We start from the raw sequence: 26088 nt of genomic DNA on the forward strand, positions 1-26088 counted from the left end.
AAACAAAAACAAAACAATGACATGAATCCAAAGCAAATTGCCATGTGTGTTTAATACAGTGATGTTATTAACTAAAACTGTTAAAAATGTCTGTTTAATTTTTCAAATTCAGTTTCATCAAAACAAATTTAGTTTCAATTTCATTTTTCGTCATTGAAATGAAGCGAAATAAAAAAACATTAATATTTGATGTTAAAATATAATTTATTTATTTTTTACATCTGATTATTGTATTTCAGCCTATTCGCCCAAATATGTTTCATATATATATATATAATTAAACAATATAAAACAAATAAGTAAAGCTATTAATTAAAGCTAAACAGAAGTATTTAAAATCTATAAAACAAGGTTGAACAGAGTCAGTTTATTATCTTGAGTGAACTAAACAAGAATACTCTAAACATGTTGTTAACAAAAGTTGTTTTGTTGGCCTTTTTTAGATTCTCAAGTATTTGTCCAAAGCTCATCCAAATGTTGTCCCAACTTTCCAAATTGAGTAATCGTTGAACAATCTTGAGCCAGTTCCCAGCATGCATTGCAGCTTGAATAAAGTCATGCATTTACTGGCTAAATTCATGCTGCAGCTGTCGGTGTTCATATTTGTACTGAATGAACATTTGTTGATCACCACCATGTTTGAGATGTGTGTTGTGTTGAGGTATATGTGCATCTCACTTTTGTATGCAGTTTATTTGCCTAGCAGGAGAAAATGTTTGCCTCTTGTTTTAAGAGGCAAATAGCCTACTGTTCGCATCATGTAGATCGCTTTGAAAGTCAAACAGAATGAAAGAAGAGAAAAGAACAAGGATTGTAACCGCCTGCATTGCTAAATGCTAAACAATCTTTAGTTGCATTGACAATCATTTTTAAATTCAAAAGTATTTAAAGGTGAACTATGCAGGTTTTTTACCTTAACTGAAGAGCTTCGGAGTCATTGGAATCGTTATATTACTTTTTTCGGGTTGAATGGTGGTCGTCTCGCACCCCCCATGTGAGCGGAAAATCCACCCTTACAACTTTGGGCTGGTGCGCCGTGTCAGAAAGTATCGCGTGATATCAGGTCTCGCGATGTAACGAATAGAGAAACCTGCGAGCAAAAAGCTTCTTACAGCAAAGAAATTCCTGAAACTTTAACTAAGTAACCTTAGTTGAATGTGCTAGATTGCCTTATTTTTATTAATGTACAGTAGGCTTTCAACAAGCAGCTTACAGTCTGCTCCACTTTGCGTCTGCTTCTGTTTAAGAACCGCTTACTTTTCTGACATGACATGCTACCGTTTCACAGACAACAAAGCATAAAGTGACCAAAAACATCTTACATACTAAAATTTCGAATTAGCTTTTATTTTTAGATTTTCAGTTTTCATTTAGTTTGTTCAGTAATTGTGTTATGTGAACAATTCTAACAATTCTGAAGTGCTTTTAAAATATTAGTTAAGATAAAATATTGAAATGTTCAATTCCAGTGGGGGTGTTGGGGGGATGGGGGACGTTGGTCTCCAACGGTTGAAATCGTCAGTACCTTTCTCCTCAACTTTTTTGTTGAAAATGGTAAAACAAAAAAATCAACCCTTACAACTTTGGGCTGGTGCGCCGTGTCAGAAAGTATCGCGTGATATCAGGTCTCGCGATGTAACGAATAGAGAAACCTGCGAGCAAAAAGCTTCTTACAGCAAAGAAATTCCTGAAACTTTAACTAAGTAACCTTAGTTGAATGTGCTAGATTGCCTTATTTTTATTAAGTGAGGTCAACCTTTACAGTGAATTAGCAATCTAGTTGTGAGTGTGTGTTTAGCGCCTAATGGAGCTGTAGCACGTGCCAAGAGGTCGTATTCACAGCAGTCGGTTCTCTCTCCAGAGTTTGTTTGCATCTGTGAGTGTTTGAGCATATGTTAACACTGTGGCGAGTGTGTGACCTTAAAATGTTTCCTGTGGTAATTTTAATTTGAAGAAGATCCAAAACTAGTTTGAGCTAATGAGCGTATTTCTGGCCTGAAACCTTCGCCAGATTTGCGTCGATCCTCAAAGGAAGGAAATTCCATTTGGTTAAACGTGGAGATTTTGTTTCGGAGAGAGAGAGAGAGAGGGAGGGAGAGGGAGAGAGAGAGAGAGAGGGAGAGAGAGGGAGAGAGAGGGAGAGAGAGAGAGAGAGAGAGAGAGAGAGAGAGAGAGAGAGAGAGAGAGAGAGAGAGAGAGAAGAGAGAGAGAGAGAGAGAGAGAGGAGAGGGAGAGGGAGAGGGAGAGAGGGAGAGAGGGGGAGAGGGGGAGAGGGGGAGAGAGGGAGAGAGAGGGAGAGAGGGAGAGAGAGAGAGAGCACAGCACGTGATAATTTCTGAAAAATCTCACCCTCATTTATAGATGTAGAGAAACACATTTAGCTCAAATCCCACAGCCACAGCTGACTATGTGCTGCCACTTGTTTGTGTGTGCATGCGTGTTTAAAACGTGTCATGTTTTTCACATACTCTATGTGACTTCACAACTCCCTCTGTCACATATGCACATGATAATGGTGTGCGTGTGTGTCTTTATTCAGACCTGTTTCTTTCTGGAAGTGCATGACAGTTGTGGTTGAGTCGGTGAGCAACAAGCCCAATGCACTCGCTGACGACAGGGAATCATGGTTCAAAAAAGCCCAGCGATTGCGCTGACACTGGGGATTCAGCCCTCGTCTGCTCCCCTGCTTTTCCCAGGATGCCCTTCTCTGCTCTGATTGGCTGATTCCTCTATCACATTCTGCACACATTACTGTGAAGATGCGCACACACAGCAACTTTTTTACACACACACATAAAACAACCAGACAAGTTTATTCAGCGTCATGGGTGAAAAGTGAAATCACACATTGTAAAGAAACAGTTTGTTCCAAAAAATGTTTAATTCTCATGTTGTTCCAAACACATATGACTTAGAAAACAGTGAACACAACATTTTGAATGTGTCATGCTACTGTTTCCCAGACAACAAAAGCATGAGATAACCAAAAACGTGACAGTGTTATGAGGGTGAGTAAATGATTACTCGTTTTTTATTTTTGAGGTGAACTCTTTCTGAAATGGAGGTTGTGAACGTGTTTTATTCGATATTGTGATGTATATCAGAGTGAAACGGCTTCCAGAACAAGAACAAATGTAGGGTGGTACTTAATTTTGTTAATGAGAAATTGATTGGATAGTTGTGGTTTGCTATTGGTGGATCTCATGTGAGTGACCGGTTGCCACGCCCTAACGCAAGTATACGCATCATCAGAGAAGAGATGTCGTTACAAGATAATGCACAGATAATAACATATAAATTTACTATATTTTAGACTTTATTATAGAATTATTGATATACTTGTATAGTATTTATTATTACATAGAATTTCAGCTTTCATTTTAATTTTGAACTTAAGGTTTAGTAATTTTGTTATTTGAAAAAGTCTGAAGTGGTTTTGTTGAAATATTATTTATTTAAAAAAACATCTATTTTTTATTTAATAATAATAAAGCTAGTGGTGGTAATGTGGTGCAACAAGATTTGTACAATTACATGTATTCGAAATATATTTTACTTGATAGTTACAGTCGACATAAAATGTTAACTTTTTGTTAAACTTTTATTGTTAACTCTAACTATACTTGTTAAATCTGTAACTATTACAATAATTTTTTGGGGGTAATTTAAATAAAGCTGAAATAAAATGCGTATATTATATATTAAAATAAATGGGTATACCCGGCCAAAAAAATAAGTCGCTTGAAGAAGGCACATAATGACTTTATGACTTTTTTCATATAATGAATTTACATCAAGAGGTGCATACATTTTTGGTCAAGATCTTGTATTGTCAATGCAAGAGTCCAGCACTCTGTAAAGTCTCCTCCAGCACATGCAAAACACTTTCACTGAATTTAACTTTGGACTCAATTCATGTGTGAAAATGATTCTTCATGCTCACTCCAAAACATTCTTTCACAATTTGAGCCTGATGAATCTTGACATTGTCATCCTGGAATATGGCCATGATTGTGTCTTTCTACATGGTTGTTAAAGAAATGAAAAGCTACACACTCCATCAGATAGGGTTAGAAGAACTGTTACCAAACATATAACATGCTAGAAACATAATAATCACTGAAATAATGATCCAGTATAGACTCTTAAGCATTTGCCTATTTAAGCAACTTTTTTTTTTTTTAGCTGGGCAGTGTATATTGGCAAGTAAGCTGAGCAGTGTTTCTGTGGGTCATATCTGTCATGGTAGTGTGTTGTCCAGTAGAAACTCTGCGCTCCAGTGTTTGGTTTTGCCCAGTCTGAAGTGCTTTGGAGATTTCAGGCCTGAAGAATCTGTAAACATCAGCACCTATTCATATCCAGTGCAGCGAGCCGAGCGCCCCGGCATTCCACGGGATCCTTTATCAGCCAGATCCCAAGAGCCACAAAAACAACGGGATTCCACAGGAAGGGAAAGGATCGAGTGAGCGACGGAGAGTTAGGTGTTGAAAAGCTTGTTTGTTACCAGGGTAACTTGAAGCTTACGTTATGTGGCTCGCAATACACCTTCTCGTGGCTTTGAATCTGTAAAAGGCTTGATGTTTGTGCTGCTTCTGCTAGATACAGGCTCTATATGGGTTATGCCTGTTATGATCATTATGTGGTGTTATATCCTAATTAACACTAAAGCAATGCTGCTAAGCATCATGGGACCCCACGTATCAGTTCCCACATGGAGTTATTTATTCTTTTACTCCCTGCAGGAGAATAGTGCGCAGTGTTTTTTTTTTTTCTTTTTTCTTTTTTGATGAGTGAAAATTTCCTTGTCAGGTGACCTTTGACCCTGGACATTCCATCACTGTCATCAGCCATCCGGAGAAATCGCTCCCTCTTCTTCAGGGAAAAATAGTCAAACACTGTGTTGTCGCAGATCAGATCACACTAACACATCAACATACTGTGTGCTCTGTGCTAGTATCAAACAATAATACTGTGGTACTATGATGTAACAATGAATTATTGCCATATTCTTTATGACACTGTATTGCTTTAATGATTAACATAATGTATTGGTGTTTGTCCAAAAACAAACAATGGCAGTACTATGATTTATGATGGCACTTTTTACTAAGCAGCTACTTGATGGTGGTTTAATTGGAGATGTTTAAGCCTTGATGTGCTCAACATAATAAATAACTGATAACCTGTAATATTAAAGTGATAAATCAGATGATGCCTGGCTAATTTGAATCAGTTGTTATTGGTAACTAAAGCTAAAACCAAAATGATTACAAATTGTTAAATAAAACCAAAAATAGATGGAAAACTTACAAATGATTATGATTGTACGATTGTCTTTGGGCTATGAAGTGTTATTTGCCCCTTGTGCCAGTTGCAAAATCTGCTGACAGCCTTTCATTTTATTATAAAAAAAATATGTTTTCAATTTTGAGGGCAATGATTAAATACATTTGCATAAATATTATGTAAACACAGTTTTCAGTGTATCTGTACCATTGAAAAATCCATGCCGGTTGACCACTAAAAAAAGTGTTGTCTTCTTTTTGTGTTCATAGGTGGTTTTATAGTTGTTGAACAAAAGGAACCACTCTGACTCTTGAGTGAACTACATAGTCACCTAACCGATCTGCTGGAAGGGGAGGAGCCACACACAAACCGGCCAATCCAGAATGAGGGGTGGGGCCATGGGGGTTTTACAAGTGCTGTTATTGGCCAGTCTGCTGGAGCCTGCAACTCTAGGTGAGTCTTACTTCCACTGAAATATGAACTGATGTTGTAGTCAATTTCCTTTTTTTTTTCCTTCTTTTTCTTTTCTATACATTTTTCTTTAAGATATAAACCAAGTTTAGAGATGTGTGCTTCATTAAATAATATAAAATATTTGTCTAGGGCTGCAACAACGAATCGATAAAATCGATAAAAATCGATTATCAAAATAGTTGGCAACGAATTTCATTAACGATGCGTTGTGTCGCACGACGCGGAGATGTAAAAAAAAAAAAAAAAAAAAAAAAAAATTTTTTAGTTGAGCTCAGAGCTATGAGGCGCCGGACTGGACAAATGCGGGCGACACTTCGCTTGAGACACGTGTGTTTGCGCGCGAGTGTATCTGCACCAAGGGGCTAATCCATCCGCCGGAAACTGAAGCCTCCGCGGGAGCCGCCATTGTAGCAGAACTTCACCTGCTGTTAGCATTCCATTGACTCCCATTCATTTTTGCATCACTTTGACAGCGAATAACTTTACATCTGAAGCGTCCAAAGACTCCATTTGTCTATTATTTATTTCTAAAGAAACACGACAATGTATAAAAGGCTCCATTACTTTGTATCTTACGTTATGACTTCGTAGAAGCCGTTTTTGTAAAAAATAGGCTAACGATTGCGTCATACCCACGCGACTCTCTGTCGCACTGTAGAGAAATTACCGTATAGACTGGCGGAGAAGCTCGCAAGCAATCGGGGGGACGTAGAGGCATAAAGTCAAGGGAGAAGCCCATAGAGATTCATAAAGTTGCTCCTGCTGCTAGCTCATTGACAACTAATAATCACGCTCTCCGTCTCTGCGAGATTCGGAAGGAATGATTCAGATTTCCCTCGGCACATCTACTAGAAGACCCACGTCACATCTACGTCGTCAAGCTCAGTTTGAGCCTGCGCAGTTCGCCTGGCGATCAGGAAGTGAGTGCTTCAAATGGGCATCACTTTTCTCCGTTGAAATCTATGGGGTCGCTGTGCCCATCTTATATACTGTCTATGATCTGCACGCGCAAGAGAGACCGAGTGTGTCCGAGAGCACGCGATATAGAGTGTGTTTGCGCGCGAGAGAGACCGAGTGCCTCTGAGAGTGCGCGATAGAGGCCGAGTCTATTTCCGCGCAAGAGAGACCGAGTGTGTCCGAGCAGCACTGAATTTTTCATTCTTTTTACTCTGTCTAAATGACTCAGAGAAACTTCACTATATGCTCGGAAAGGATGAGCTGCAAAATACACACCATACGAGGTGGTCACTCCATTGTATTTTTTTGTGAGTGTGTGCGTCTGTGAGTGTGAGAATTTGTGCGTCTGTGTGTGCGTCTGTGAGTGTAGTGTGGAGAACAAGTTCTGACGTTTAAACAAATCCTGTTAAGTTTTCTGATTTGTATTTTTCTTTATTTTTTAAAAATTATTTATTGTTCTGACAGCTCAGGTCCCTTAAACAAAAATATACATCTTTTTGTGCACTTTATTTAAAAAAAAAAGTCCTATATATTTGGCAGATGTAAAGCATACATGTGTATGTTTTTTGTGTTAGTCAATTAAAAAAAAAATATTACTTTAACAGCTCAGGGATGTTCAAGGAGCAACCTGTTTGTGCACTTTCGTAAGATTTTTTTGCACAGTGCATTTGCACTGTCAGTTCTGTTTTTGAATAAAGGGTTGGAAATTAATGCTTTTTTATTTTATTTTTATCCGATTAATCGAAAAAATAATCGACAGATTAATCGATTATTAAAATAATCGTTAGTTGCAGCCCTATATTTGTCTCATATTTGGATCGTTCAATCAAACTTGAAGGGTCATTAAAAAAAAAAATCCCCTCCTGACATCACCTTTGGCCATTACCATATATATATATATATATATATATATATATATGTATAGCTCACTAGGTTTTTGGAAAGGAGAAAAATTGATTCAGCGAAACCAGTGTACCTCTTCCTTGAAGAGAAAATGACCATAATGGGCGATTAGAGGTGCTGCCATCATTTTAGAGGATATTTGGCCACAGAATGTCTTACAGAGAGTAACGTAATTGTAGATTGGGGAAAAATAACAGCGCACAGTATAGAAGGATTCGGGCAGTGAGATTTCCAGAGAAAATTAGACATGAAGATGTCTAATAGCATGAGGTCTGTAATTATTTATTTACCATTTCGTTGTAGGTAACCATGCATTCCTGCTCGTCTAATTAGAAAAGCTAATGTTCTGCATTGTTCTGTTTTCCACTCAATACACAACCGTCTAAGTGCACACACAACAGAAAAGCGCACACATTCCCCAATATGCTTTGACAAATAGACTTACACAGGTCTAAAGCCTCAGAGCTTTTAAAAGCACACACATATCCACTGATTTTACAGTCTCTGACTTGAATTGCTATAAAGAAAAAAGGAAACGGCACTCATGCATTAAAGGCAGCCGTTCCTCTGAAGATACTGAATCTTTCTGCTGTAATTAAATTACCTAAAGGATTGTTTTTGTCCTTCATAGAGGAAAGAATAAATCACTATTCAAGCTGAGATATTGTTGTCTACAAAATGTATATTTTCATGTGAAATTTGAAGGACACTGTGTGCTACGTGACTGAACGTTTAGACGTTTTTTTGCAGGTTGCATGATCACAAAGGGTCAAATATAATGTGAACATTTTCTTACTTTCTGATGTATTAACATCTAGATTGCACATTGTGTCTCCATTGATAATATTCTAAAATGTGGATGGTGCGCGTCGACAGAAATTACAGAACTTTTTTAATCATGTTTTTTATTTAATATTTTGTATTTTTGGGGGATTTTTTATACTAAATTATATTAATGCTGTATTTATAATCCATTCATGTACTTTTTGAGCATAAACCTGAACATTTTTTTTCCAAATTAAACTGTCATAAATCTTGAATGCTTTAAGAGCACAGACTTAAATTTGATCTCTTTTCATAGATGACACTTGTCAGAATATTGCTGAAGTGAAAAAAGTTTTAAAAAGTCAACTTAAAGTAACATCATTTTATGTGTATTGTAATGAAAAATGCATACAAAAACTATTTTCAATTTGTATATGAAAATTATATTTTCAAAATCACATTTTACTATAAAACTGCAAGAAAATCAAAGCCATAAATCTAAACAAGTTGTGATCCAAATTTGAGCTTGATATCTAAAAAAATTTACTTTCATTAAGATATTGTTTGGCTGCAGTACCAAACGCTTCCACTAGATAAAATTAATCTCCCATTCATTTCCAATGTGGTCATTTTTGACTGCGAGTAGCACAAGGACCATTTTCAAAGGACCATTTAACCTTTTCTAATCATGTCCATGATTTCCCATGAGTGTTAAAAACCTTTATTAAGTTTTGTACCATTACAATGAAGTAAACATTTAAAAAAAAAAACCCCCCACAAAAAACGCAAAGTTTTTCGGTCAAAGATGACCCTATTTATTGTCTTACTGGTTTTATAGGGTGAATGCATTGTCAGTGTGGATGCTTTTTCAAAGAAAATTGCCTTTTGTAATGTCATCCATCCAAAAAATGTCAAATATCTGTAGGCTACTGATAATCAAACTCGCTAAATCCCAGTGTTCACAGTTCATAATAAAAATGTTGTATGGATAATACTGGTCAAAATTTGGAATAATTACGATTTGTTTTTGAAAGACGTTTCCACAAAAGTATGAAGCAGAACAACTGTTTTCAACATTGATAATAGTAAGAAATGTTTCTTGAGCAGCAAATCCGCATATATATCAGTGAATATATATTCACATAGAAAACAGTTCTTTTAAATTGCAATAATAATTAAACACATTTTTGTTTTAGTGCAGTCCATCATGTTGCTGAAAAGAGACTTATTTCAAAAGTATTCCTAACTTCTGACCTGTAGTTTACTGTACATGTAAACATCAGCATCTAAATTAATTAAATTGTTGCATTAAAATGAAAGCATCAATATGTGCAAGAATGGTTTTATGGACAGTTTATGCAGAAATTTGTTCTGATCGTGTGTCATGAGGTTTACACAATTTAAAAACTTCTGAGCGCTTTGGCTTCAAGTCCTTTCACAGATCCAACAGTACTTTGAAAAACCCTCGCATGCACAACTGGGATTTTCAACGTACTTTGAATTTGGAATTTAGTATCAATTTAGTATCCATAATCTACCTTACGATATAGGACCAACAGCTTGTGCAAACCCTCTTTTGGCATTTTAAAAACTACTGTCAGAATTTGCAAAAGACACGTAAAAAATGAGCACTGAAAAGGTGTGGAAACAGTTATTTTTGCGGCTGACATTATTGCATATGCATTTGAAGGAGTTTCTCTTTCAGACGCAAAAGTTATGGGAGGAGAGTATTTAAATGAATCATGCAAGGTGATTTACTGAGGTTTGCGCAAGTCAATCTACTGGAATTTGCGCCATTATTTATGTCAAAAACGCATGTTTTAAACCAATGTGCGCACTGAATTTTCCAGTCCCATCAGGGCTTTTTTGGACTTGCATTCTCATGCTAATTTGCCATGTTTAGTAAATCTGGCCTATAGTATGTACATGGTGACTGTACCTGATGGTATATTTGATACTGAGTTGACTTAAAGAAAACCTCCACTGAAGTAAAATTTCAGCAGAGAAACTAGCAAACTAATCATATTCATTCTTATTCATCTAGCCTGTGACAGTCCTCCTTTATCATAATTTAACAACAGATTAAAGTCAAGTTTGAGTTTACAAGAAAATAAAGACGTCACTTAATATCAAAGGCTAATCCCAGACTACCTAACATCTCTCTCTGTCTTTCACCTACTAACCTTTAAGCGGATCACAAATCCTGTTTCACTGCAAAAAAAAAAAGAGAAAAAAAAAGATTTTCTTACTCAGTTTTTTGTCTTGTTTTCCAGTACAAATGTCTGCAAATTCCCTAAAGGGACATGGTGATGGGAAAAAAATGACATGTCGATTTTGCGTTCTCTTTCAAATGTTTTGCGTTCCCACAAGAAACATTGCCCGAGTAACTTTGCGTTCGCTTTTTTGCGAGCGAATGCAAAAGCATTGAATAATTTTTTTCCTCTGCCATCTCATATTTTTTCCATCACCATGTCCCTTTCGGGGGCTCCGCTAATGACAAAATATTCCTCAATCACGATACATTTACTTGAGAAGATAAGTACATGACAAAGTTTTGTTTTCTGAATTTATTTCTCAGAAATAAGTGACTTTATGCTGTAAAAACATCTGTACGAGATAGGCTGCTTTACATAAAAACTATGAATAACTTTAAAATAACAAAAATAAATGCCCATAATATTAAACTAGTTTACAAAGAAACTGTTCACAAATAATTATTTTATGTTTATACCATTTGTAAGCATACATTTATTTTTTCCTCGTATTTTGTTATTTTCATTGATCATTATGTTATTGATATTTTAGCAAACTAGGTACACATTTTCTTTTCTTTTTTTAAAGAAGTCTCTCATGCTCAAAAACCCCCCAAATGATTTCTAAAGGATCATGTGACATTGAAGACTGGAGTAAAGATGCTGAAATTTCAGCTTTCATCACATTTTATTTGAAAATATAATAATATTTTACAATATTACTGTGTAATACTTTTTTACTGTATTTTTGATCAGGTAAAAGCAACCTTGGTGAGCATAAGAGTGAGCATCTTTCACAAATATTTAAAATTTGTTTTGATATTGTGTGACAAGTTTTGGTAATAAAATAACCCTTTTTATCAGTACTTTTTTCTTTCATAACAGTAAAAATCAAGTACTTGTTCGCTTCTACTCAAATAAAATTAAAATAGAATTACTGGGCCAGACACGAAGAGGGTCTATGTTTTAAACTCCTCAAATATCTCTACACACATTTAGATTGTATTACATCTGGATGGAGGAAATAATATGGATGATTTTGTTTTTAACTTCCAAACATTTCACACAGTTGAAATCAAGAGACCAAATGGGACTTTTTTAGTTTTGTGTTTACGGCGTATTTTCACAGTAGATGAGTGTCAGTACTAAACACACAACTTTCACTGCAATAGCATCATTCATACTGAAAGGGTTTAAAGTGGTGCAAACACAGGACATGATGACATGTTTAACTGGCAAAAACATCCACCTTACGCATATCACAGACCGACAATTAAACAGTATAAGGCAAGAGGACTGTTGAGGACTCAAGAAGACAAAGGGATCAAAATGCCCTTCCTTATTATGTCTGTGTGTATCTGTATGTTTGACACATACAATCCCTCTCACATGCACATTGAATAAATAACCTGAGCTTCTTCATCTACGCCATGATGCAACCCTGAGGAAACTCTGCGCTGCCTGAATTAGTGTGTTTTTGTGTCTGCGGTTTCCTCGTCTTCACTCCAGTTGCATTCTGATGTTCCTCCATACCAGAAAAACCTCCATTGTACGTCTTCGTCTTTATAGCATTTTAATTTAGGTAATTTTCACTACACAACTCTCAGGAATTCTTGGCTGATTGTGTAATTGACTGTTGTTTCGGGCAACTGATTTACCGTACTGTGCAAGTTTCACGTCTTTTCTCATCAGATCATTTCGGTACATTTGATTATTTTCTAGTAGGCGTGTAATAAGCAAGTTAATGTACAATGAGTAAAATAATCCTTTACTTATTGCATTATAGTGTGTCTCAAAGATTGTTAAGGTTCAAAATATTGGGGGCAATGATGCAGTAAATTGATCAAAAGATTTATATTTCAAATAAACTTAGTTCTTCTGAACTTTCTGTTCATCAAAGAATCCTAAGACAATCCCGATTTCCATAAAAATATGAAGCAGTACGACTGTTTTCAACATTGACAGTAATAATACATGTTTTTTGAGCAGAGTCATATAATTAGAATATCATGAACAAGTTGATTTAATTCAGTAATTCCATTTAAAAAGTGAAACTTGTATATTATATTCATTCATTACACACAGACTGATATGTTTCAAATGTTTATTTCTTTTCATTTTGATGATTATAACTGACAACTAATGAAAATCCCAAATTCAGTATCTCAGAAAATTAGAATATTACTTAAGGTCAATACAAAAAAAGGATTTTTAGAAATGTTGGCCAACTGAAAAGTATGAGCATGTACAGCACTCAATACTTAGTTGCGGCTCCTTTTTCCTGAATTACTGCAGCAATGCGGCGTGATGGAGTCGGTCAGTCTGAGGCACTGCTCAGGTGTTATGAGAGCAGGTTGCTCTGATAGAGGCCTTCAGCTCTTCTGCATTGTTGTCTGGCGTATCACATCTTCTTCTTCACAATGCCCCATAGATTTTCTATAGGGTTAAGGTCAGGAGAGTTTTGCTGGCCAATTAAAAACAGGGATACCATGGTCCTTAAACCAGGTACTGGTAGCTTTGGCACTGTGTGCAGGTGCCAAGTCCTGTTGGAAAATGAAATCTGCATCTCCATAAAGTTGGTCAGCAGCAGGAAGCATGAAGTGCTCTAAAACTTCCTGGTAGACGGCTGCGTTGACCTTGGACCTCAGAAAACACAGTGGACCCACACTAGCAGATGACATGGCACCCCAAACCATCACTGACTGTGGAAACTTTACACTGGACTTCAAGCAACGTGGATTGTGTGCCTCTCCCCTCTTCCTCCAGACTCTGGGACCGCGATTTCCAAATGAGATGCAAAATTTGCTGTCATGAGAAAAGAGGACTTAGGTCCACTGTGCTTTATTCAATCCAGAGTCAACGCAGCCGTCTACCAGGACATTTTCAGAGCACTTCATGCTTCCTTCATTTTCCAGCAGGATTTGCTCCTGCCCACACTGCCAAAAGAACCAAAACCTGGTTCAATGACCATGGTATTACTGAGTAATTACTGTGTGATTCCATGTAATATTCAAAATTTCTGGGATTTTGATTTTGTGGGTTTCATAAGCTGTAAGCCATAATCATCAAAATCATAACCAATAAAGGCTTGAAATATCTCACTTTGCATGTAATGAGTCTTTCTATATAATATATTAGTTTCACCTGTTAAGTTGAATTCTTGAACTTTTTGATGATATTCTAATTATATGACCAGCACCTGTATAATGATTAATGAAAGGATTATATGACACTGAAGACTGGAGTAATGATGCTGAAAATTCTGTTTCGATCACAGGAATAAATTACATTTTTAAAATTATATTACAATAGAAAACAGTTAAGATCTATACAGCCGGCTAAAAATAACTATTGTTCTTAAATGTTTAATAACTTTTGAACCGCTAATCCAATCTGTATGCTTTAAAAAGTCCCGTAAAGAGGAGATTCGCGTTTATCGTGTTTGGGCATTCAGAGGCTCCGTAGTGAATGTGATTGCGTCATCAGGTTTTGATCAGCATTGATTCGTCATAAAAACCCAAGCGGTTTGTTTCTCTAAGCCAAACAGGATTGATTGTTGATGCTTAGTCCCATCCTCATGCCCAGATTGGTTTATATATACATATGTCACTTTTGCTTCAGTGTTCTATTACAATGTTTTCTATTTATTTATACATCTACATTGTCAGTAAATTGGATCACTAAAAATCGCCTATAATAATGTTGTACTTGCTTAGGGATTGTTACATGTAGTCAAAATTTCATCTGGATATCTAGAATATCCAAGTAAAACTTTCTAAAGGAAAAAATCCAAACTTCAGGAGGATTTGTTTGAGTTGATTATTAAGTTTATTAAACTGTAATAATATTTATGTTTCTGTAGATGTGCGTGTGTGAAATAACAATCTCCGTGTTAGAAACACTAGCCTTTATTGTGGCTTCGCACAGACAGCCTAAAACACAATACAGACTCTCCTAACGTAATCCCATAATTCCCGCGCCCCTGACGTGATCACGTCATAGCCATAACCATGGCAACTGTCAACACAGTCTACATCCCCCTTCGTAAGTTAAGTTTCTCCCTCAAGGAATGTACGTAGTGACACATAGTGAACAAGGGCACAAACTTGCACAGAGAGAAAACTTCAATAAACTGTGGAATGAACATATGGGTAACGCATATGAAACGTATGCGCGGAACATGCAGCACACTATTCACTTCACACTTCCTTTCCTATCCTGTACACATTTTTTTTTTTTTTAAACAAGACAAAAAGTGTCCACAGTCCACATAGCCACCTGAAGAGGCTGTAATACGGGTGAAGCGTTAATGCGCCTGCATGTCACAGAGCTGGTCTGTGATAAAGTCATCGTAGAGAGAGCTGAGTTTTGATACTCTCCCTGAGCGAGTAACAGTCAGAGGTCGTTGACCCTGTGCCGTGTCTGGTTCCACAGCAACATGTCGTGGACTTGGCGGAGGTGCGAATTCAGTGGCAGCAGGCGGGTCCTCTGCTGAGGGGGCAGAGGCGTAGGTTTCAGGCGTTTGAAGTAGGTGGCGTCTGTTCCTGACATATGTGGCATCTCCAGCCTTGACCTGGTAACTGTTGGGTTGCGGTGCCGTTCCTATCACTGTGGCCAGTCTGTCGTATCCTCTCTGTGTCTGCATTCTCACTGTCTGCCCAGGTCGCAGTGGAGCCAGCGGCCGAGCAGATTTGTCATAGTAGGCTTTTCTTTTCTGTCTCGCCTGTGTCAGGGCCGTCTGAACATGTACCTCAGGGCCTCTCTACTTGTGAAGTAGGCGGCATTGTCTGTCATGAGCTGCTGTGGCACTCCGTGAGTGGCAAAGTGGCGTTTAAACTTGGTTATCAGTGTGGCACTTGTAGTTCCAGGGAGCCGGTCTATCTCGAACCACCCCGAGTAGGAGTCAACAAGCACCAGATGCTCTTTTCCCTCCCACTCAAAAACGTCCGCTGCTGTGAGGGACCACGGTAGGTCAGGGACGACGTGTGATTGGAGGGGCTCTTTGGGTTGGTGTGGCTTGAGAGCATTGCAGGGGCCACACTTGGAAACCTCATTTTCAATGTCATTGTAGATGGTGGGCCAGAACATGGTCTCCCTGGCCCTGCGCCTGCTGGCCTCGAGACCTGGGTGGCCTTGGTGCAGCTGCTGCACATAGTAGCGCTGCAGCGAGTGTGGAATGATGAATCGCTGACCACGGAGGAGCAAGCCATCGACAATTGTGAGCTCCTCTCTCATAGCGTAGAATGGCCTCAGGTCACGTGTCACCTCCTTAAATGTAGTGGGCCAGCCAGCGGTGACTACTTCTGAGAGACGTCGGCAAACAGGATCAGCCAGCGTCTCACGCTTCAGTTCCTCGACCCTGAGCGAGGAGAGGACGTCCACCACCATGACCTCGTAGTCCTCCATTTCCTCAGCCTGGTCAGTGGAGGGCAGATATGCACGGGAAAGAGCGTCAGCGACGTAGAGCTCCCTGCCCCTCTTGTAGGTGACATTGAGGTTATAGCGCTGTAGGCGCAGCATCATCCTTTGGATGCGTGCGGAGGCGGTGTGTAGTGGCTTTTTCAGTATGGTGATGAGGGGCTGATGGTCAGTTTCAACGGTCACAGCCCGTCCGTATATGTAATGATGGAATTTGGTGCAGGCATAGACAAGGGCCAGGAGCTCCTTTTCAATTTGGGCGTAGTGTGATTCAGTCTCTGTGAGGGCCCTTGAGGCAAAAGCCACTGGCCTGTTGTTTTGGAGGCAGACCGCACCCAGTCCATGCTGCGAGGCGTCAGCTGACAGTACCACGGGTTGGTGAACATCAAAGTATTTCAGCACCGGGGGGCTGGCGATGACCTCTTTTAGTTTGGTGAATGCCGCCGTGTGGGGCTCCAGCCAGCACCAGTCCGCATCCTGACACAAGAGCTCACGCAGGGGTGCAGTGAGCTCACTGTAACCCGGTATGAACTTGGCCAGGTAGTTGGTCATACCTAGGAACCTCTGGAGGCTGTGCTTTTCCTTTGGGGGGGGAATCAAGCGGACAGCAGCTGTCTTGGCAGGATCAGGTTTGACACCCTGGTCGGTGAGTAGGTGACCGACATAGGGGACTTCGGTGACCCTGAACCGGCACTTGTCCGGGTTCAATTTGAGGCTGACAGCCCGTATTCTGTCCATGATTTGGCGAAGGCGCAGATCATGCTCCTCTCTTGAGCAGCCCCACACCAAGATGTCGTCGATTACAATTGCACATGGCTGCCCCTCGAAAAGCTGCTCCATGCACCTCTGAAAAACCTCACTCCCTGTGGTGATGCCATATGGCATTCGGAGAAAGGCATAGCGGCCCACGGGAGTCATGAAGGTGGTGAGTTTGGAGGAGTCTTTGCTGAGCGGCACTTGCCAGAAGCCACACTTAGCATCCAGAATGCTGAACATTTTGGCATCTGGCATGTCGGCGATCACCTCCTCCACGGTCTTCAGGGGGTGACGGGGCCTGAGGAGTGCTTTGTTGAGGTTGACAGGGTCGATGCATAGTCTGATGCTGCCGTCTCTTTTTTTCGCGGCCACCATGGCTGATACCCACTCAGTAGGCTCCTGAATCGGTGTGATAACTCCCAACTTGGTCATTCTGTGGAGCTCTGCCACAATCTTATCCCTCATGGCCAGCGGCACTCGTCTTGGAGCGCATATGGTGGGGGGCACAGTATCATCCAGGCGCATGTGGTAGACCACAGGCAGCTTGCCAATGGTGCTGTTGTCGAACAGGTCCTTGTATTCTAACAGCTCTGGCATTTCATGCTGGATGACGGCATGCACTTCTGGAGCGAAAGTTACATAACCAAGTCTGACACTGTCTCTGAGACCCAGCAGCGGTTTAACGTTCCTGTCCACGACCTGGAATTGCAGCAAACCACGAGTAAAGTTCACGTCTGCTGCTCCAAGAGTCTGGATGATGTGACCCCCATAAGCGACGAGGTTTGCTTTCTTGCTGAGATTAATGTGAGCAGTAGGATCAGTGTGCTGTAGCAACGCCTTGGATATTACGTTGCATTTGGCCCCAGTATCAATTTTCACAATCAGTTGTCTGCCAGTGTTGCATGCAGATAGTTGAGCAAACCTTTCATCTCGCTCACGCACATCCTGTGGTTGATCTACGCTTTCACAGTAAAACATTTCTATGCTCTCGCAGTGAAACACATCAGTCGGTTCTTGTATTGGTTGCATGTCCAGTTCACTCACGTGTGCGTATCTGCCCCTACGTGCAGTGGGGGGCGGGAGCTGTGCTGGCCTGGTGGCGGTGGATGGTCTTCCTGATCTGCAGCATCTTGAGAAGTGGTTGGGCTTCCCACAGGTGTTGCAGTGCTTGTTGAAAGCTGGACATCTGCTGCGGTCAGGTGCATGTTGCCCACCGCAGTTTGAGCATGGGTTGAATTGCACTGTGCACACCTCTGCTTCCTTCTTTAACTCTCTGTTGCCCTTCTCAGACTGTTCATGTAACATGCAGATTTCAATGGCAGAATTTAATGTCAGCTTCTTCTCCTTTAAAAGCTGTGCACGGACTGGGTCACTGTTAATCCCACAGACCAGACGGTCTCTGATCAGTTCATCATTTAGTGCACCAAACTCACATTTCTTGGCCATTATTTTCAGTGTGGAAACATAAGACTGGACTGACTCGTGTTGTTTCTGGTTGGTTGTGTTAAATGCATGTCTGTCCATAATTACGTTTTTTACTGGCATGCATAGCTGTTCAAACTTCTGCACGAGGACGTCGGGGTCCTCTCGATCTTCGTCCCTCTCGAAGTCAAACGTGTCGAATTTATCAAGCGCCTCCGGGCCGGCAAGGTTAAGAAATGTATAGGCTTTCACCTTTTCGCTAGCTGTTGATAGTCCGGCGTTACTGTAAACGCGCCATTCCCGTTTGAACTTCTCCCAGTTGTGAGCGATATCCTCATTGAAGACGAGCGGGTCGATACGGCGGAGTCCTTGAGCCATTCTGACACCATGTAGATGTGCGTGTGTGAAATAACAATCTCCGTGTTAGAAACACTAGCCTTTATTGTGGCTTCGCACAGACAGCCTAAAACACAATACAGACTCTCCTAACGTAATCCCATAATTCCCGCGCCCCTGACGTGATCACGTCATAGCCATAACCATGGCAACTGTCAACACAGTCTACAGTTTCTACTGTATTTTTTATCATATAAATGCAGCCATAGTGAGAATAAGCAACATGACATCATGACTTTGCGTAAACATACTGTTATCTGTACACATTTTGAGCTATCCGCGTGTATGTCTACGCTGCGTGTATGTCTACGCCCTAGTATGGGTAGGTTTAGGATTAGTTGTGGGTGAGGGGTTAGGATTAGAAGTGCGGTTAGGATTAGGGAATCAGGTACTGACTTCAACGAGGGGGTAATAATTTGGCAGGGAGTCAAAAATTCGGCACAACATCTGTAAAATGTTCTGAGCGAAACGAACCATCATCCCCGGATGTGATTCCGCGTGCATGTCTACGTCGAAACAAACCATTATCCCCGCATGTGATTCTGCGTGCATGTCTACGCCGAAACAAACCATTATCCCCGCATGTGATTCCGCGTGAATGTCGACGCCGAAACGAACCATTATCCCCGCATGTGATTCCGCGTGCATGTCTACGCCGAAACAAACCATTATCCCCGCATGTGATTCCGCGTGTATGTCTACGCCGTGATTGAAAAACACGCCAAAAAACAATTATGCGTCTTGATAGCACGCCGAATGGAATACGAATTGGCGTGTCATACATACGCCATTTCATGAGGTCAGTCTGGAATAAGAAACTTCTTTCAAAAACATTGAAAAATATTGTCGACCCCAAACTAAAGACTGGAACGTTTTATGAATTTTATGAACAGCTTTTAAACACACTTAAAGACACACTTTAGAGAGAGAGAGAGAGAAATGAAATAACCTGTTAACCGTAATTTTGTAATGATTTAAAGGGCACCTATTATGACATTTAAAATGTTCTAATGTTGTTTAGGGAGTCCCCAACAACAGTTTTACGTGCATGCAATGTCAAAAAACACTTTAGTTGTCGTATAATATGCATTTATTTTTACCTGATTTGCTCACCGACTCCCAAATGATTCGTTTAACGACTCGTTTTTCCAAACCCCTCCTTTGCGCGACGCTAATCTGCGTTGATTGGTCAGATGACCCAGCAGTGTTTACAGAGATAATACTTATTGTTTAACACGGAGTACAATGATGCTTTTATCAATTACTGTAAATCGTGTTATAATAATGATTATAGTCCACTGCTTTGTAGTTTGTAGTAAAAAACTAAAAATAAGATAAAGAATTTAATGTTATGTTAGCGAGCATAGCCCAGAGTTCATATTGGAAAAGCACAATCAGTCTTTGTTTGTATTAGCCCGATGCATAAACATAACGTTTTTACAAAAAAAAAATGCAGTTACGTTACTACAAGGTATTTTTCTATTCTTTAAGACAACTCCGAAACCAACGACAAACACTTCACATATCTCAATACAATTGCCATTGAAGACCTAGAAGCTAAACGGTGCTTACACAACAAACAAAATAATAATTAAGCATGCTACATAAAACATAAAAGCAACAATTATTAATAACACTTACAGGTTGTGATACGGAGGAGGAAGCTGAAGCTGATGCAAATACACTTGGAACTGAACCTTCCTTCAATATCAGTCGGCTCGCGAATCCAAGTTTGATTGCATTTAAAAAGCAATCGTCTTCAAAATGGCGCAAACAAAGCACAAGGCTCGGACTATACTTCTGTGGTATAGTTTTATATTGTAGCCACTTAGTCTTCAAATGCTCCTCCTTTGGCAGATGAAAAAAGTTGCACTTCAGAACACAGCGTCTCGTCGCCATGATATTTCCCTGCTGGCCTTGGAGCGCAATAAGTGGGCGTATCGTATTCAAATAACTTGACAAGTTGACGTCATCTAGTCAGAGAAAAAGCTTCGGTCTTCTAACGATTCATAAAAATGACTCGGAGTCGACTCTTACTTTTGAAAGACAATAACTTTATATACGGTGCACTTTCATATTTCAAACTTTGCAGGATGTTTTTGTTCACTTAGATCTATGTTACACACTACATGAAAGGTAAATTTCAAAATTCCATAATAGGTGCCCTTTAAGACATTTTTCCCTATAGAACCGTTTTGACATAAAGGGGCTCTTTAAATTTGAGTCAAGAACTCTAGGGTTCTATATAGAACCCTTGTAGAAGTGTAGAAGGGTTTGGACCCCATTAACTTTCATTATATGAGCAAAAACATTCTCCTTCATACATGTATGTAGCGCAGTGGTTTACTGCATGCACATTAGCAGCGGTCTCCAGACGAAAGGTCCATCTCGCACGAACATACCAAGAGAAATGATCAAGAATAGTTTTGTGTCAGTCAGGATATTTTTGACGTTCTTAATTTCTTTTTGTTCAGGGACAGTTGCTAATAGCATTCGGGCATGAGCTCGCTAAAAGTGTCTAATTAATTTCACTGAAGCTTTCTCCCACTTCTTCTGTTAATTAGTGCATTTTAAAGTTATTTTGACTGCAGGGATTTGTGGCTATAATAGCATTCGCTTAATAAGATTAACTGTTAGAAACAGAGTCTAACTGCGGGTACTTAAACCGAGAACGTTCTGTTCATCTGTAGCTCGCAGGAGACTCGTTCGCCGGGTAACCTGGAGACTCACTCGCCAGCTTGACGCGCGTGCATGTGGGGAATATTGAGGATGTCAAGAGCTCATTTAGCCACATGTACTCGTAATCTGCACGAGCAGCAGTTTCAGCATTAGAAAAGCCTCAGGAATAAAGGGAAACTTCTTGCTTTTGATCAGTTTGCTTGCTTTGATCGCTGGTGTTTAGATTTGACCCAGCCGTGTAATTGGAATAAAGGTTTCCTAGCAAGCATCATAAGTAAATGGGCTTTCAATAAACCAGACAGAGCATGTATTTTTGGCTTGTCGTGATTATTGATTGATCATCTGATCGTGGTTATTCGATCTAATCTCAATTATTTGAGATAACCACGACAACTGTGCAGTTTATATTTCAATCACATTTTGCCTTCCAAAATGTAAGTGCTTAAAGAAATGCCATCAACTGCATACTATCTTGTTTTCTTTTCTGGTAGAAGCAGGGACGTTACAATCTGGCAGGGAATAAAGAATAAAAACAGTTATAAAGTGAAGATAGTCATAGCTCTTCCTTCACAAGGTCTATGGGTTTAATCAGACTGCATTATATAATATAATATAATATAATATAATATAATATAATATAATATTATATTATATTATATTATATATACATATTATATTCATTATTATGTATATACATATTATATTCTTTTATGCTACATTATGTTATGAATATTATACATTTTCACAGCATTCAAGTTTATAATGTGGGTTTATATATTTGTATTCTATTATATACGATTCCAAGTGCCATGAACAAAACTGAATTAAATCGTTATTCACAATTATATATGGCAATTGATCATCAGCATAAAATTCATGATCGTGACAGATATTTGAGTTTGTAAATAAATCAAAGAATACTGGAGTACACAAAAAAAAATATTGTTGGTTTAACTTAAAAAAGAAAGTTACCTGCATGGTTGCCTTAAACATTTTAGTTCATTGAAATTAAAAAAAAAATAGTTAATGCAATGGAGGAGATTGGTTTAATGAATAGAAACTCAAAATATTATGTTATCTGAACTACATTAATTATCTAAGTTGATTTGACAAAAGATAAAAAGTTCTGATTTTTTACAGTGTACGTTTTACAATACAATACCATTTCAGTCTTTCTTCTTCAAAAATGTACATTTGTTGCTTGTGAAAATTGTTTCCGCAGTAATTTTTTTCGTTTGTTTGTGCACATCTGAACAATGCATGCTGAAATCAGTCTTTTCCTGGCTTGAGGAAGCTTGTCATTTAAAGTTGTTAAAATGCAATCAAGCTACCCATTTAAAAGAACACTACAAGCTACGAACTACACTTTTTTAGCATTAGTATAGAAAGAAGGAAACTAGCTCGTGTTAGTTTTCTGCTCGTGTAACATATTTTCATGCATTTGAATGTGAGTGTTTTGTTTGTTTTGTGCATGCTCGGCGACTCTCATTTGGATCTTTGAATTTTAAGTAACTCCAGTCACAATGCGCCTGAACAAACTGTGAAAGCAGGACGTTTCTTCAGCTTCCTGCGTGAATATGTGCGAACAGACACGTTTTGTCTAGAGAAGTGTGTGCGATTTAAATTACACTTGTACCTTTATTTGCATTTCAAAACTTTTTTTTTTTAGCACTTTAAATCTACTTCGGATGTGGGAAGTATCAGCTTGTTTGTGTGACATCTCTGTAACGTCTTTCTCGTGGACACACACACTTAGGGTTGTCATACTTGTCAAGTGATTGCAGGAACGTTTTTTCCTTATGCAAAGAAAAACGACAGCTGTCACACATTCACACACAGACAATTTCCTTGTTTTTCCGTCTAATTCTGCCCATCATTTACTGGCACGGATCTGGGTGTCGTTTTCCCTGGAAATTTCTGTCAGTTGCAGTGGGTAAATGAAGCTGTGATTGTGTTAGCAGGCCGGCGGCTGCTTGTGTTTTAAACGACTTTATTAGTCTCTGAGATGCTGGATGGGTTACAAACACGCTGTCATGTTTGATTATATCATTGAGCTAATCAATATTCAACATATACGGATATTAGAGACTCTGGAGAGATGCATTTTGAGTTTTCCAGTGAATTATGTCCTCTGTGCATTATTTGTGCGTTATTTACATTCAAGTGTTCTGAATGGAAATGTAATTACATTTAAGTGTAATAGACAGAATTTTCTGCAAGAAAAAACGTTTTTTTAATGGTCGACGCTTATACCAGTGACTAAGTGACTGATACAATGACAACATGACAATGTATAACATATAATAATATGTAAAGAATAATTGACGACGGGCCGTTGAGCAGTGTACGTTTTACAATAAAATACCATTTGGTATTTTTTATTATACATTTTTGTCCATATTTGGATAATATTTGGATATTTGGATAATATTTGTATATTTTATCCATATTTGGATAAAATATGGTGTCTCACCTTGTGCAGAACATGCAAGTCAGGAGAGGTGTTGTATTTTGCCAGAGAAGGCAAAACTGGTCAGATTTTGGGAAAAGAATTGCTGAAATTTAAAGTTGTTTTGTAGCATACCAAGAATCCAGACTACTTTGCTGTTATTAGTACTGTAACTGTGTTATTTGGTGTTAAATTATTGTAGTTGGGTTTGGTGGCTTAGGTCTATTGTGAATTTATGTAAATGTGTTGTGTTTTTGTATTTACTTATATTTATATATTTAAGTATAGTTAATTTTTTTTATATATTGTTCAATTTTAAGATTTTTTTTTTTTCAAGAAAAAAGCCATTCTTTTATGTCATTCACCATTGTTTTGTGGCTCTTTTTTTTTTTAAGTATCGGTTTAGGCACCAGTACCGTTTTAAAAGTATCGATTTAGCACTGGTATCATAAAAAACCCAAACAATACCCAACCCTAGTTACTTATGTGAGAAAGGCAAATATTGATTAATTAAAGCTATATATTTCCCCCCCTGGAAAAGCACTAAAATATGTGAAACAGACATAGTGTGTCTTGGCTGTGTATGTATGTGCATGTACCTGTATAGAATGGATAATATGTGTTCGCATGTGTGTGTTTGTGTTCAAATAATGTCTAACTGTTTGCTTAGAAGTGTTCTATTAAGAGATTGTTGATTTTTAAGGAGATGGAAATGTATCTATATTATTTCAGTTGTATCTTCCAGTCTCAGTAAATATGTGCACATGCGTGTGTTTTTTGTTTGCATGTGGGTAATGTGTGTATATGCGTTTATGTGTGGGTAATATATAATTCCTTACACTCTTCTTCGGTAATGCCTCAGGCGCCTAAACACAACTGTCAACGACACTGTCACACACACTGAGTTTGTCCTGCTCTTTTATCTTCATGTACACACACACACACACACACACGTCTCTCTGTATTTAATAAAATTAACTCCAAAGCGGCTGTGCTGTACTTATCCATTTATTATTAAACCATGAAAAACACTATACACCTATAACTTAAAGGGATCATGACATGGTTTTTTTAATTTTATTATTATGTTCCCTTAGGTGCAATTATAGTATTACTATAGTTTTTTTTACAAAAAACGTTTAAAATGTAGTGATTTATGACCTTTTCCCACCCTGTTTCTCATCCTCTGATTCAAACAGTCTGTTTTGGGGGTGTTTCCCCTTTAAGAGTTCAGTGTTAACGCCCACTGTTATGATTGGCTGACGTCAGTGCCTATGCATCAATTATTACCGCCCCCAGCCAGAACATTTGCGGATTCAGCGTATTTAAAAAGTAGTTTAAAGTTTTAAATACATTACTTACAGTTTGCGTCGTCGTTGTTGAGCCCAGAATAGTCGGCAAGGACTTATCTTTGAGCAACAGTTTTCTGGCAAAGCTCAAAACAGTCATCCTTCAAATGTATAGAACAAACGCTTAAATTAACACTGCCGTGACTGAGACGTCCGCAAAAAATAAAGTGCATCCATTTTCCCCTGACGACTGGATCTTTCGCAGCGTATTCAAAGATGTTGTTTGTCCACAGCCAGGAACAGCACATCTGCGTGGCATCGTAATTTCCCTGTACACAGAGTAGACCCACTCGCTGTCCGTCGACTGAACACTTGAGAGGCGCGCAGCGCGCGGGCACGACGATGATACGAAATGAGTGTAGTTGTCTTGCGCTTTAAGCGTAGTTGCCTTGCGCTGGAGGCGGTCTATATGCAAACGCTGGTACGTCACTTCGTACCGTGACGTCACTTCTTACCAGGGATCCAGAACGAGCTGTATTTAGAGCTTGATTAAATAAATGATTTGTTTATAACGGGGAGGACGTCTTAAGCTATGAAACTTGCAGGACGTTTTAATGGTACAAAGACCTCTTACATACCAAAAGATCAAGGCAAATTTGGTTTCTCATGTCATGACCCCTTTAATCTGTGATTTAAAGCTTCTGTGAGTGTGTCACTTAACAATTATGAAAGTGTACTCTTAAAATACACTTAAGTGGTCTTTTATTTAATTTTTTTATTTCAGTTCTTACATGTGAACAATCACTACAATCAAGCACACTTTTTATTTCAGAAGGGAAAACTGAACAGAAAACCTAAGCAATTTCACAAACACATAAACACACATATCTGTCGAACTATAGGATGTTTGGTGAACTGATGCTTATGGCGAGACACATGATGTTATAATAATGTTAGTAAGATTTACAACCATCCATGCACTCAGTATTTTAATAATCTGCCATGCCTAATACATATTACCATGACAAAAAAAAATCTGTGG

General features: G+C 38.8%; 1 protein-coding gene across 3 annotated transcripts in view; it reads left to right on the forward strand.

The window, feature by feature from the left end:
- LOC307011911 (adhesion G protein-coupled receptor L3) overlaps positions 1–26088 on the forward strand; it is a 305103-nt gene that overhangs the window by 78861 nt on the left and 200154 nt on the right. For all 3 annotated transcript variants that reach the window (XM_079638009.1, XM_079638010.1, XM_079638008.1), the window contains exon 3: positions 5556–5739. In XM_079638009.1, coding sequence (XP_079494135.1) covers positions 5670–5739 — 70 coding nt within the window. In that variant the 5' untranslated portion in view covers positions 5556–5669. The remainder of the gene's footprint in view (positions 1–5555; positions 5740–26088) is intronic.

The sequence above is a fragment of the Phoxinus phoxinus genome (assembly GCF_949152265.1).
Source record: "Phoxinus phoxinus genome assembly, chromosome: 2".
Taxonomy (NCBI): domain Eukaryota; kingdom Metazoa; phylum Chordata; class Actinopteri; order Cypriniformes; family Leuciscidae; genus Phoxinus; species Phoxinus phoxinus.